We start from the raw sequence: 14,419 nt of genomic DNA, 5'->3' as shown, positions 1-14,419 counted from the left end.
TAATTAGCGTGGGAGGGGGCCCAGGTGCCCTCCAATTTTTTGGTCACTTTTAAAGGGCACTAGAACTTTTCATTTCCGTTAGAATGAGCCCTCTCGCAAGATTCTATGACCACTGGGTCGATACGATCACCCCTGGGAAAAAAACAACAAAAAAACAAAAAAACAAACAAACAAATAAACACGCATTCATGACCTGCCTTCTGGCAAAAAATACAAAATTCCACATTTTCGTAGATAGGAGCTTCAAACTTCTACAATAGGGTTCTCTGATACACGGAATCTGATGGTGTGATTTTCGTAAGATCGTATGACTTTTAGGGGGTGTTTCCCCCTATTTTCTAAAATAAGGCAATTTTTCTCAGGCTCTTAACTTTTGATGGGTAAGACTAAACTTGATAAAACTTATATATTTAAAATCAGCATTAAAATGCGATTCTTTTGATGTAGCTATTGGTATCTAAAACTCCATTTTTAGAGTTTTGGTTACTATTCAGCCGGGTCGTTTCTTACTACTGTTCGTTACCACGAACTGTTTGAAAGAGAATGACTTAAAAACACGTTTTTAATTCCCGCCTAGCTTTTTTCGCTGCTGATCTCATAGGTCTATTTATGACAGGTTCTGTGTTAATATCTATTGTTTTTTCTTTATAATATTCCGTAAGGTCATTTTTAATTAAATTTGTGTATACAGCATTTAGTGAATATTCTCCTAAATCCAGTTTAGTCCTAGAGCATTTAGTCAAATATAACTTGATAGACACCTCTTTGGCGAGTAACTGGAGTTTTACCTTACCAGAATTTAGGAAATTTATGATTTTCAAATTATTTGTAAATACAACATACAGATTATTTTGTGTGCTTACTTTTTTAAGATTTCTAATGATTTTTGGGATGTATGGGAGGTAAATTATGTTTTGTGGCTTATCGGGATTCTCAAATGGTAAATTATCGTACGGATAAGATAACGGTGTACGGTGTACACTCCCATAAAATCAACGTACATAACCGTTTCCAATGTTAGAGGCAGGGGCTTTCGTACAAGCTACAATTGGCCTTAAAGGAATGCCTCGCTTATCTAATTTTGGTAGACCATAATATTTTGGACAAAAGCTGCCTCGTGGGAAAAATTTATTATATAATTGTGGAGTAATTTTACCATTTTGTTTTAGATCTTTTAATTCTTTTATAATTTTGTTAGCAAACTTATCAGTACGATCGTGGGTTATAGTTTGATATGTATTTTTGTCATTTAGATGTGCATAAATTTTTGTGCCGTAATCTTTCGTATCCATGGAAACCAAAGAGTTGCTTCTATCTGCTTTAGTTATAATAATGGACGGTCTTTGCGGAGATTGAATTGAATTATTAGGTCACGCAAATTATCTGGTTTTATAGTGGCGGGAGGATTAGCCTTTTTTGTTAATATTATTGAAAAGTGTATCAATAAGACTAGCCCTAACTTCGTCTGGGGTTGGAAATAGATGAATAAAATTTGTGCAGAGAAGACTCTAGAGAGGAAATCATCCACCACGGGAACTTGTTTTAGAAGAAAAGAGAATTTTGGACCTTTTTCGAGAGTTTGAATTTCCAATGGTTCATGCGTTCTAGAGGACAAATTAACCACAGCCGGTCCAGGAGTGAATCTTGGAGCATAAATAGGGTTATCCATTGATGATTCCTTTCGTAGGTTTTCCTCATTGATATTACCACATATTTCCTTTATAGATATTAACACAGAACCTGTCACAAATAGACCTATGAGATCAGCAGCGAAAAAAGCTAGGCGAGCATTAAAAACGTGTTTTTAAATCATTCCCTTTCATTTCAATGAATTGCCTCGTTTCATCACAATTTATTTATCAGTTCTGGTTGAACTTCGCTGAGCTAAGGATGTTGGGACTGTTTTGAAAAACTGTTCATTTTAGTTTTATTGATTTTATCATCTTGTAAGTTGTTTTTTCTTATATATTTTGATATTGCTGAGGACGGCCCTTGGAAAAAGGGCCGAAATATTCATTATAATTTGTTTGAGAACTGTCTTGAGAAATTCCCTATTGTTCTTCTTGTTTTTGGTGTTTGTTTAGGTGAGGGGCTACGCAGGAGGATCTTCCATTGGAGGAATTTTTCATGGGAGAATAGAAATTCCTTTAAGGGGGCGCAGGATTTTCCAGCACTATTTAAAAGAAAAACAATGAGAAAATAAATATGAAAAAAAATTTTCCGCTGAAAGTAAGGACCAGCATTAAAAATTAAAACGAACAGAGATTGTTACGCATATGGAGGGTTCATCTCTTCTTAAATACCTCGCTCTTTACGCTAACATATTTTTAGTCATTTCAACTATTTATTCTTCAGCCTGTATGATTCACGGGTCAATCTTAAAGAACTGGGACAAAATTAAGGCTTTGGTGTAAAGAGCGAGGCATTAACGAGGGGGCAAACCCCCTCATATACATAATAAAAATATAAAAATATAGAAGTTCGTTACGTAAGTTAATTTGTAAGTTATGTATATTTTTTATTAATAAAAACGTTCGTTAAAAATTAAAAATTTGAGTTGCCTTTTTAAGTAAACAAAAAATTGTAGGGCAACTAGGCCTCCTCCACCACCCTTTTTTCTCAATATCGTCTGATCAAAACTAAGAGAAAGCCATTTAGCAAAAACAAAAAATTAATACGCAAATTTTGTTTTAATTATTGATTTGTGGAGAGCCAAAATCAAACATGCATTAACTCAAAAACGTTCAGAAATTAAATAAGAAAAACAAGTTTTTTAATTGAAAGTAAGGAGCGACATTAAAACTTAAAACGAACAGAAATTACTCCGTGTATTAAAGGGGATGTTCCCTCCTAAACGTCCCGCTCTTTACATTAAAGTTATTTACTGTTTTATAAAGTAGAATTGAGAGAAAGAGTCAAACGTTACCGTAAAGAGCGGGACGTTGAGGAGGGAACACCGCCTTTAATACACGGAGTAATTTCTGTTCGTTTTGAGTTTTCATGTCGCTCCTTACTTTCAGTTAAAAAACTTGTTTTTTTTTATTTAATATATCTACAAAAAGAGCTCGAATAAACTGACTCGTGAGAGACACTCTACTAAGAGAAAAGCCCTTTTTTTTGGCGGGGGGCGGTCAATATTTACTCTCAATAAGGCTATTCTCTCATAATTCTAAAAATATCGCAAAATGTCATAAGTCAGTTCATTTGAGCTAGTTTTGGAGAAATATCTTGCGTAATCTGCGAATTTGCGTAATCTTGCGTAATTTGTGAATTCTTATTCATTTTGTGTTGTAAATTCGCTCTTCCTTCCGTAAAAGTAAATTTTCATTCAAAACAGTTTGATTCCCATTTACATTTTAATAGTAAAACACAACACAATTCGTATCCCCTGTATTTCAAAATTTATTTCTCTACACCCCCCCCTCTCCCCTCTTCAAATTTGCGCCCCTGGATAGTCCTAAGTGAGAAACACAAAACAGTGGGGTCTATGGTAGTAAGTAGGACAAAAATTTACTAATTATCCATCTATTTAAATAACACCATAATTTAACAAAATACAACAAACATAAGTCATGAGTTGCCATCTTACTTGCCATAACCGCCACCTGAAAAAATAGGAATAATGTTTAATTACAATCTGAGATATAAAATAAATATTCTTCTTCAACTAAGTAGGTAGTCAGTAGGCTTAAAATAGACTTATACGTTTTAAAATTTCACGAACTCTACGTTTACATATAAGATCCGAATATCGACATAAATAGGGAAAATGAGCAGTGTTTGAATGTTCCTTGATGGGCGTCGTTTTGTATTCTGTCGGTCCACCACCCGGATCTTGTGACCCATCATTGTTCTTCGGTGGTTTGTCCGCTGAAATGAATCAAGCTCAATCAATCAGTTCGTGGTAACGAACTGTAAGTAAAGAGCGAAGCAGCTCAATAGTAACCGAAACTCTAAAAAACAGATTTTTGATACCAATGGATATATCAAAGAATTGGATTTTTATGTTGGTTCAAATATATAATTTTAGCCAAGTTTAGTTTTACCCATCAAGTTATGAGCCTGAGAAAATAGGCCTTATTTTCAAAAAAAGGAGTATCTCCAAAGAGTCATATAATCTTAATGGAAATCAGACCATCTGATTCAGATGGTCTGGCTCCAGACCATCTGATTCAAAAAGGTTTCAAGCTCCTATCTACAAAAATGTAGAATTAGAGAAGAGAGATCACGGAGTTATAGTGCCCTTTTTAAGTGACCGAAAAGTTGAAAGGCAAGTAGGCCCCCTCCCATGCTAATTTTTCATGATGTCACCGGATCAAAATTTTGAAATATTCATTTTTCAGAATAGGCGACAAATCTAATAGCTATTTCTTTAAGGATTACATAATCCTTCACAGTTCCCAGGGAAGGACTGGAAGTTCAAAACTTTGCCCATTGTTTACATATTGCATTGACTATTGAGAAGCATACAGACATTTTCAGGGGGATTTTTTGTGGTAGGGGGTGGGGTCGGAGTTGCATGGGAGAATCTTTCCATGTAGGAAGTTTTCATTGTGGAATAGAATTTTCCATTAAGAAAATTCAGTGGAAAAAAAACAAGTTTTTTTTCCGCTGAAAGTAAGAAGCAATATTAAAACTTAAAACGAACATAAATTATTATGCATATGAGGGGCTTTGCCCCCTCGTCAATGCCTCGCTCTTTACGCTAAAGTTTGTCTTTAGTTCTTTCAAAAGAGCTATTTATTCTCATTAAATGGCCTTTTTTATTTTGGGGTTATTCTTAAAGAATTGGAACACAACGTAAACTTTAGCGTAAAGAGCAAGGTATTGAAGAGGGAGCAAATAGCTCATATACGTAATAATTTCTGTTCGTTTCAAGTTTTAATGTTGCCCCTTTCTTTGCTCCTTACTATGGCAGTGGAGTTATCAAGAATGAGATTCTCTTTCCTAGAAAGGAATCCTAAGGAAATGAAAATCTGACAGCTGTTTCAGAATGTGACTGCTGCAAAAAAGCAGAAGTCAATAGAGTTTCCCCAGGAGAGGGGGTAGTTCAAAAAATAAGCTCATTGTTAGACAAAACAAAATTCATTCAATATTTATTTAATATAAAAATATATTACATAATTATATTCTATAAATTATACCGCAAAGGAGATTACCTTCATGTCAAGAAAAAAAAGTATTCAAACCGAGCAGTGGCTTCAATTCACGAAAATATAGAGGGGGAGGGACAAGATTTAATTACAAAAGAATGCATTATTCGAAATCTAGTGGGTCTATTTCGTTTTGTTACCTTTTATTAAAGAAACAAAAACGTAATTTAAAAAATCCAGGGAAGCCTTTATAGGTATAGGCTTGTCAGGATAGGGAAATCGTCAGGAGATTCGTCAGGATAGGGTTCGTCAGGAGAGGGAAAATAGAAATCTAACAAGTTGAAAATTTACATTAAAAATTCAGAATTTTTCCATTTCTTTCTTTTTAATTTAGTTTTGTTTGCAATTTTTGGAGTCTTTACTTTCAGCAATTTATCATATACTTTCTGCCCTCTTCCCAAAATTGGAACCGTAAACTGTTCAGACAAAGTTAGAATATATAAATAATTTTGTAGACTTCAACTGTAACGAACAACCGAACTACTATGCAGTACGCGTAAGTCCGGATCAAAAATACGTGTATACAGATTAGCGTTTCCCCTCCCTTATCTATTGTTTCCCCTCATATCTTATTTGTATCATTTTGTATTTCAAGACAAATATGCTCCCAAAAAAAAACGAAGTACTAAGGACATAAAAATACAGCATTTTTTGCCTGTGGACGCATCATAAGTCTATTTATGCTTGAAAACCCCTAGGTAGTTGTTTTCAAAATTAGAGAAGTACCGCACATCTGCCAGTGTCGCCCCGTTAAATCACGAAAATAAATAAATAAAAGTAATGAGTAATATTTGAGAACGAGTTAAAAATCTGTTCATTTATCAAGACAGCTACGTCCTCGAAGGAAAGCTAAAGCTTCTTAAGCTCTTTGTTCTCACATATTTAGCTTCTTTTTGCTTATTTATCATGTCTCATTTTTCTATAGTTTAGCAACCGTTGCTACTAATTTAAATAACTGCATATGGAAGTGCTTTTGTTTAAAATCGAATTCCATGTTTTTGCTAATTATATAATCATCACTAATCTAGGAAAACAGTCTTCCTTTTCTCCTTCTGTCTTTTTTTTTTTTTAATGTGTTTGTGCTGTTGCATTGGTGATTTCTCTGTTCATATATATATATATATATATATATATATATATATATATATATATATATATATATATATATATATATATATATATATATATTAACGCAATTGGTTTCCTCGATGATTGTTGAAAGATTATGTAACCGTTATTTTGGTTAATAAATTATCACTTATCTCTCGTAAGCTTGCATTTAACCAATTCAAGCAATCAGATTAAATTTTCACTGTACTTGATCTTTAAGCTTTTTTGTCGAGAAAAATGAATTTCAGTCATTTGATTCCTGTCAATTTTTTTTTATTTCATTTGATTTCCTGTCAATTGCAAAATGTTTCCTGTCAATTTTTGTGAACTTCTGTCCATGAAATAAATAAAAAAAAAAATTTTTTTTCAACTGAAGGTAAGGAGTAACATTAAAACTTAAAACAGTAAGAAATAATTACGTATATGAAGGAGGTTGCCATCTCTTCAACACCCTGCTCTTTCCGCTAAAGCTTTCCAGTAGTTTTAGAAGGGGACAACCTCTTTCATATACGTAATAATTTCTGTTCCTTTAAAGTTTCAATGTTGCTCCTTATTCTCACTAGAAAAAACATGTTTTATATTTTCTGATCTGTTTTTAAATCGATCGGTATTGTCTGGGATTCTGGTTGCTCCTACATGAAGAAATTCCCCTCCCCAAAAAATTATCCTTTCGACTATTCGATTCCAGTGAAATTTTACCCAGGTAAATTTCCTTTAGCACCTCTACGCGTAAAACTGAGACAGAAAAGAGAAAGCAAGAGATAAAAACAATAAAACAATTCTGTATAGGAACTTTTGCAAATTTTCCCATTGTAAAATTTCTCCTGAAAAGTCCTTCCTCTGAAGACATACCTCCACATGAAAAATTCCCATGGACCCCCCCCCCAAAGAGATATTTATCCCCATCCCCCGATCTGAAAACCTACGCATACTTCCAAATAACAAATGTTATGCGTAAGCGATGGGCAAATTTTTTAACTTAAGGACGTTTCTCCTGGGGCAGTTTGGGGGGGGGGGGTCATGTTATATCCGAAAGTATTATTATTTTACCTTTCAACCGTGTTGAACAAAATGGCTATCTCAAATTTTGATCGGATTATTTGGGGACAATGGTGGGGGAGGGGACCTAGTTGCTCTTGAATCCATTTGTTCACTTAGAAAGAGCACTAGAGCTTTTGATAATTTTGTTTGAATGAACCCTCTCCCAATATTCTAGGACCCCTGGGTTGATGCGATCACCCTTGAAAAAAATATGCATCCATGATCTTTTTCCTGCTAAGAATCTAAAAAAAAATTATATATTTGCAGATAGGAGCATCAAACCTCTGCTATAAAGTTCTCTGATACGCTGAATCTTATGGTATGATTTTTATTCAGATTCTTTTATTTTTAGGTTTCCTTCTTTTTCAAAAATATGGCAGAATTTCTCAGGCCCGTAGCCTTTGATGGGTAACACTAAACCCAACAAAACTAATATATTTGAAATCAGCATAATAGGCCAATTCTTTTGACACATCTATTGGTATCGAAATTCCTTTTTATAGAGTATCGGTTACTATTGAGCCACGTTGGTCCTTACTTACAGTTCGTTACCACGAACAACTTGATCATCAAAGGAATTATAGAGAAGATCCAAAGATTGTTTATAGTATCTGTAAATCTATCTATAATAACCTTTTGAGGTTATATATAATTCTATATTATCTAAAAATATATGGGATCCTCGCTTAAAAACCATTTCCGAAAATATTTTGCTAGGATAGAATCCATTGACCGCTTTTTGCTTGCTGAGCATGAAATTTACAAATTGTTTAGAAAAACTTCACCGCTACAAACAACATCTCCAGCATCGTATCACCTGAGAGGAAGACATTTTGATTGTTCCTTTTCCATCCTGCTCTTCAGGGATTCCCTCTTTACTCCCTCCCATAGAGACATAACACTCTTAAAGAATTGTTAATAGGTTTTCACATCTATCCTGAAGGTTAGCTTTTTCTTTGTCTTCAATTAGTAGGAATGTAAATCCGTACAAGCCCTTATACCAGAAAATGTTGATTGTGGTAATCAAGAGAGAATTAGGCTTTTCTTTTCATTAATTAAAAAATCCTGTGCTGTTTCTCCAAGTATCAAACAGTTCGTGGTAACGAACTGTAGTAAGGAGCGACCCGGCTCAATAGTAAACAAAAGTCTAAAAAACGAAAATTTGATACTAATAGATACATCAAAAGAATCAGATTTTTCTGATTTCAAATATATAAGTTTCATTAAATTTAGTCTTACCCGTCAAAAGATACGAGCCTGAGAATATTTGTCTTATTTTGGAAAATAGGGGGAAACACACCCTAAAAATCGCTAAAATCTTAACGAAAATCACACCATCGCATTCACCGTATTACAGAACCCCATTGTAGAATTTTCAAGCTCCTATCTACAAAAATGTTAAACTCCTTATTTTTTGCCAGAAGACTAATCCCAGTTGCGTGTTTATTTGTTTTTTTTTTCTTTTTCCCAGGGGTGATCGTATCGACCCAGTGGTCCTAGGATGTTGCGAGAGGGCTCATTCTAATGGAAATAAAAAGTTCTGGTGCTCTTTTTAAGCGACCAAAAAACTGGAGGGCACCTAGGCCCCTTCCCAAGCTCATAGTTTCCCAAATTCAAAATTTTTAGATAGCCATTTTGTTCGGCACAGTCGAAAAACATTATAAGATTTCTTTGGAGATGACTTACTTCCCCATATTTCTCGGGGGAGGGGCTGCAAGTTACAAACTTTGACCAGGGTTTGCATACAGTAATGGTTATTGGGAAGTGTAAAGACGTTTTCAGGGAGATTTTTTTGGTTCAGGGGGGGGGGTGAGGAGAGGGAGCTACGTCGAACGATCCTTACTTAGAGAAAATTGTCATGGCGGAAGAGAAATTCCATGAAGGGAGCGAAGAATTTTCTACCTTTATTTCAAAAAAACAACGAAAGAATAAATATGAATAAGTTTTTCAACTGAAAGTAAGGAGCAGCATTAAAACTTAAAAGGAAGAGAAATTATTACGCATATGTGGGGTTCATCTCCTCCTAAAACCTCGCTCTTTCCGCTAAAGTACTTTTAGCAAGTTCAATTATTTATTCTTCGGCCTTTGTGATCCTGGGGTCATTCTTAAAGAATTGGGACAAAATTTGAGCTTTAATGTGAAAAGTGAGGTATTGATGAGGGGGAAAACCACCTCATTTTTGTAATACAAATATACAAACATAGAAGTTCGTTACGTAAGTTAATTTGTAATTTAGGTGTATTTATTACTAACAAAAACGTTCGCAAAAAACTAAAAAGTTCTAGTTGCTTTTATAAGTTACCAAAAATGGAGGGCAACTCGGCCTCCTCCCCCACCCCTTTTTTATCAAAATCGTTCGAACAAAAACATGAGAAATCCATTTAGACCAAAAAAATTAATATGCAAACTTCGTTTTGATTATTCACATGCATTAATTTAAAAATGTTTTGAAGCTAAATAAAAAAACCAAGTTTTTTTAACTTCAAGTAAGGAGCGACATTAAAACATAAAACGAACAAAAATTATTCCGTATTTGAAAGGAGTTGTTCCCTTCTCAACGCCTCGCTCTTTACGCTAAAGTTCTTTATTGTTTCAAAAAGTAGAGTTGTGACAAAGAGTCAAACTTCAGCGTAAACAGCGGGGCGTCGTGAAGGGGACAACTCCTTTCATATACGGAATAATTTTGTTCGTTTTTAAGTTTTAATGTCACTCCTTACTTGCAGTTAAAAAAAACTTATTTTTTTTATTTAATATACTTCTAGAACGCTTGCATGGATAAAAGCCAATATTTCAGTCCTCCAGGGGACAGATAATTCTCTTGGGGAGGAGTATAATGTGCTGAAGCAGACTCCAATTCAGTGATATGCTTCGGAGAAACTAAAATTTTGTATTGAAATAGTATTCAAACCCCCTTCTCCCCAAAAATTGAAACAGGTGAGCTATTATTCAAAATTATTTGAGGGACTTTATAAAAAGCCTTAGCAGCCTATACCCTTCCACCCGTTGCACATTTTTATCTTAAACGCTATGTATGAATATACAATTCCCTTAATTAAAATTTACGCAAAAAACTGTTCTTGGAAATATTTTCAAAATTATTCAAGGGGTTTTGTGTAGATTCTAAGTGGAAAACCCATCCTTCCCTATGTGCGTGAAAATTAAAAGTTTCTTACGAATGCACGTGTTCTTTAACTGCAAGTGACTAAAAAAAAAAAAAAAAAAAAAAAAAAAAAAAAAAAAAAAAAAAAAAAAAAAAAAAAAAAAAAAAAAAAAAAAAAAAAAAAAAACGCCGCGTCACAACTCATTCCTTTTTGACAATGGCTCTACTTAATAACACGAATTCGATTGATAAACATAACACAGGAAATTTTTACCATGGCTTCCACTGTATCCTTTATAAGATCCGCCACAAACACAGATACCACAGCCGCCACCACCGCCGTATCCTCCTCCGCCGCGACTAACTCTGACAGAACTATCTGCCTCTGCACCTATGTTTTTCGGTGGGACTGCTTTGTTGGATGAAGCAGTAGGCTTTTTAGCGACATAATTTGAATTGACAGCTCGGAATCCGCCTTTTTGGGCAAAGACAGTTGTAATGAAGTAAAAAACAACCTAAAAAGCGAGTAAATTAAGTTTACAAGGAAAGTGAAACTCAAATCTGGCTGTACGAACTGGCTGAGTGGAAACTTTCACAAAATTCGAGATAAATTGGAAACTCAATTTTAACTGAAAGCGCTTTTATATGCACTTATCTAATTTTTGGTAATAGCGAGCACTAAATTACAAAAAAAAAAATGAGCGAAAAATAAGCTTAAAACATAAAGCACCAAACACATTCCTTTGAAGGTGCATTCTGGAAACTTTCATAAAATTTGAGATAAGTCGCAAACTGAATTCTCACTGAAGAAGCCTTCATATTCAGTTATGCATTTTTTGGTATTATCAGGCGCCAAATTAAAAACTAAGAAACGTGAGTAAAAAATAACAACAAATAAGCTTAAAACATATGATACAAAACACTTTTTTTTAAAGATGCATTTGTCGTTGCAACGAAAAGAAAATTCTTAGATAAAAGCTTTTTTCTATGAAACTAGGCGTAAATAGGTCCGGGGGGTAACATGTGCTTTGTTTTGTAGCCCTTTGTAGATCGATGTGTGTTATTAGTTTAGTCAAGTGATGAAGGTTTTTGTGTGTAATAAAATTAGGAAAAATGAAATACAATTAAATATTCAGTCCTATAAGTTCTTGTGCTCCTTAATTCTGTTCTGCTGCATTGGTTTAGGGAGAAATCCTTGAAGTACCAAAGAAGGCAAGAATGAAATCTGATTATTGGAACTGTTTGAGTGGGAGTTTACAAAACAATATAAAATATACAAAAACTAGGAAAAAATTTAGAACTGATTTTGTACAAGGAAACATCTCCATATGTATTTGTGTAATTTTTGGTAGAAAAGGCTACCAAAAAAAAGAAATAAAATAAAAAAGAAATATAAGTGAAAAATTAGTTCCAAATATGCCAAAAAATAGTATCCCTTTAAGAAGGTATAGCATTCCTTTGAAGGTATATTTTTCTCTGAGATAATTTGTCAAATTGAAATTTTCATGGACGAATTAAATTTGGCTATTTTCAAATTTAACTAATTAAATTTGCTTGTTTAATTTTTACTAATTTTTTCTCCTTTTTTTGCTTATTAATAATTTAATCAATTGTTGATAAGGTTTTATTTAAGAAGGGTCTAGGGCATTGGTTCCCAATCAATCTTGGGCCATACTCCCTTGGTATTTTTAAAATCTTGATGCCCCTCGTAATATATAAATTCATAAGTTATGAAAGTTAATGTGCATTTATAAGTTATTAAAATTAACGAGTATTCACCTGAAAAACGCTTAAAAGGCCATTAAATAGTCGAAGCGTGCATGTCCTGCTGATGGCCCACCAAAATATTGCCATGCCAGGCGTGTTTAGGGGTATAAAATGTTTCTGCTTAAATGTCCCTGCTAATTTGTGTGTGCATATCTTAATCAAAAATGGGGATAGAAATTGAGCTTTTTGAGTTGAAAAATGATAAACAAATTAAGTAGTTAAAAAAGAAAGTTTAACTGCTTATCACCACCATGCCGCCACAAAAATTTTTTTTTTTAAGTGTTATTCTAATCAACATATTATTATCATTTTAATTATTTAGGTGAAACTAAATTTTTAAATGTTACTATAGTTAACATATGTTTGTTTTTATTATTTAATTATTTATATTTATAGGTTATAGTCACTTTATGAACAGTTGATTGTACGACTTTACATAGCTAGCATGTATTATTCCCTTGGAGATGTAAGATTCTGACCAATCAGAATCCTCCTCTCCCCAAAAAAGAATAGTTAAGAACATCATATATCTATCCTAGTAAAGAGGAATGTACATTGTTAAATTTAAAGTTTTAAAGGCGCTGGAAAGAAAATCTGATTGTTTGAACTGGCTAACTGAAAATATATTAAGTGAAAGCATAAACATATATGTCCTGAAAGATTTGAAAAAGAAAATCAGGAATTCAGTTTTAATTACAATGACCTCCACAAGTAATCCTGCATCTTTTTGTATTAGGGTGATTAATAAAAAACACGAAAGAAAAGAAATGTGGGTGAAAATGCGTAAGAAATAAGCTACAAAAATATAGAAGCAAACATCCTAAGGATGTACACTTTCGTTTTGATGTCTTCAGGATGTTAACAGACTGTTAAAAATTGAATTTTAGAAACAAAAAGCGTTGCTAAATTTAAGTAATTAGTTAAATTTTTATTGATAAATACCTTCTTGTGCAGTTTACAACGTTAGAAATTAATTTTTTTTTCAAACTTGAATTTAAAATTGAGTCAAACTTAAAAATTGATTTTTACAGACGAAAAGCGTTGCTAAATTTAAGTAATTAGTTAAATTCTTATTGATAAATACCTCCTTATGCATTTATGCAGTCTTAAGCTTTTAGGTGCTGAAAGACTACACCCGAGGGAAATAGCGCAAGGAAAAACTATGACTGGAAGATTAATCCCATAGAACATCACACCTTACGTAGAAAAATTGCATCCATGAAATATAGTTACCTTACAGATTTACATTAATAAAAATTATTAATGTTGGAGTTGTGTTGTGTTGGGAAAACATTTGTGTTGGAGTTGGGAAAAGTTTGACTTTTGTCACAATTCTTACAGAAAGACTGCTAAAACATAAAATGCCATCGAATTTAAATGAGAAGGATTTTAAATAAACTTTAGCGTAAAGAGCGAAGGCTGAGGAAATGGCATCCCCCTCAAATACGGAGTAAGTTATGTCTGTTTTAAGTTTTAGTGTTGCTTCTTACTTTCATTCAGAAATTTTTTTTATTATCATTATTTAACCGAATACAGTATTTAATCTTTTATTCAAATTTTGTGGTCTGTAAGCGGCTCGTATCAGTAACTTTTTCAATTACTTACTAGGAAAATTGTAAGAAGCTTCATCATTGAACTGTTAAGGTTAACTGAATTTTTTCTCCCATAATCTTGTTTTATATACAAGCATTTCTTACTATTTTTTTTAGTCCTTACTAAACAAGAGACCAGTGAGGCATAGTTCTTTCATTGTTTTTTTTTTTTTTTTTTCAACGAATTGAAGTGAAAGTAAATTTCTTTATTGAACTAAGAGTGGTCTAAAAGTTTCATTCTTTATTATGTCCTATTTAAAAAAAAAAATCTGAATTCAAATGCGTAAATAAAACTTTGTGTTTGTCCAATTTCTTAGTTTTTGTTTCAGGAATGAGTCTCTGAGATCAATCAGGCATAGCCCATTTTTATGATAGCGGTCTAAACAATGAGAATGATAGCTCAAACTTCAAGCATTTCATTTTCATGCCTACAATTATGGGGAGGGACTCAATTTTTTTCCTTCCAGATTTATTGACTTTTTTTTACTTTGGTAGGGGTATAGTGCAAAATGGGTATTGAGGAGAGTTTTGCTCTCAGGTACAATTTTTGAGCTTTTAGGAGCTGAAAGGCTACACTAAAGGGAAATAGTGCCAGGAAAAACTATGACTCGAAGATTAATCCCATTGAACATACCCCTTCAGTGGAAAAGTTGTAT

At 33.3% G+C, this 14,419-nt stretch overlaps 1 protein-coding gene across 1 annotated transcript; it reads right to left on the bottom strand.

Annotated features, from left to right (window-relative positions):
- Positions 1 to 3,486: 3,486 nt before the first annotated feature.
- Positions 3,487 to 13,829, bottom strand: LOC136038355 (uncharacterized). The gene is made up of 3 exons (XM_065721428.1): positions 13,777 to 13,829; positions 10,679 to 10,919; positions 3,487 to 3,605 (listed from the first exon to the last, which is right to left on the bottom strand). Exons 1-3 carry the CDS (start codon positions 13,801 to 13,803, stop codon positions 3,586 to 3,588), a joined length of 288 nt encoding a protein of 95 aa, XP_065577500.1. The 5' UTR covers positions 13,804 to 13,829; the 3' UTR covers positions 3,487 to 3,585.
- Between the last annotated feature and the right edge of the window lie 590 nt (positions 13,830 to 14,419).

The sequence above is a fragment of the Artemia franciscana genome, chromosome 18 (assembly GCF_032884065.1).
Source record: "Artemia franciscana chromosome 18, ASM3288406v1, whole genome shotgun sequence".
Taxonomy (NCBI): Eukaryota; Metazoa; Arthropoda; class Branchiopoda; order Anostraca; family Artemiidae; genus Artemia; species Artemia franciscana.
Note: the sequence above shows the minus strand (reverse complement) of the source record. Positions and strands in the feature narration are given on the sequence as shown.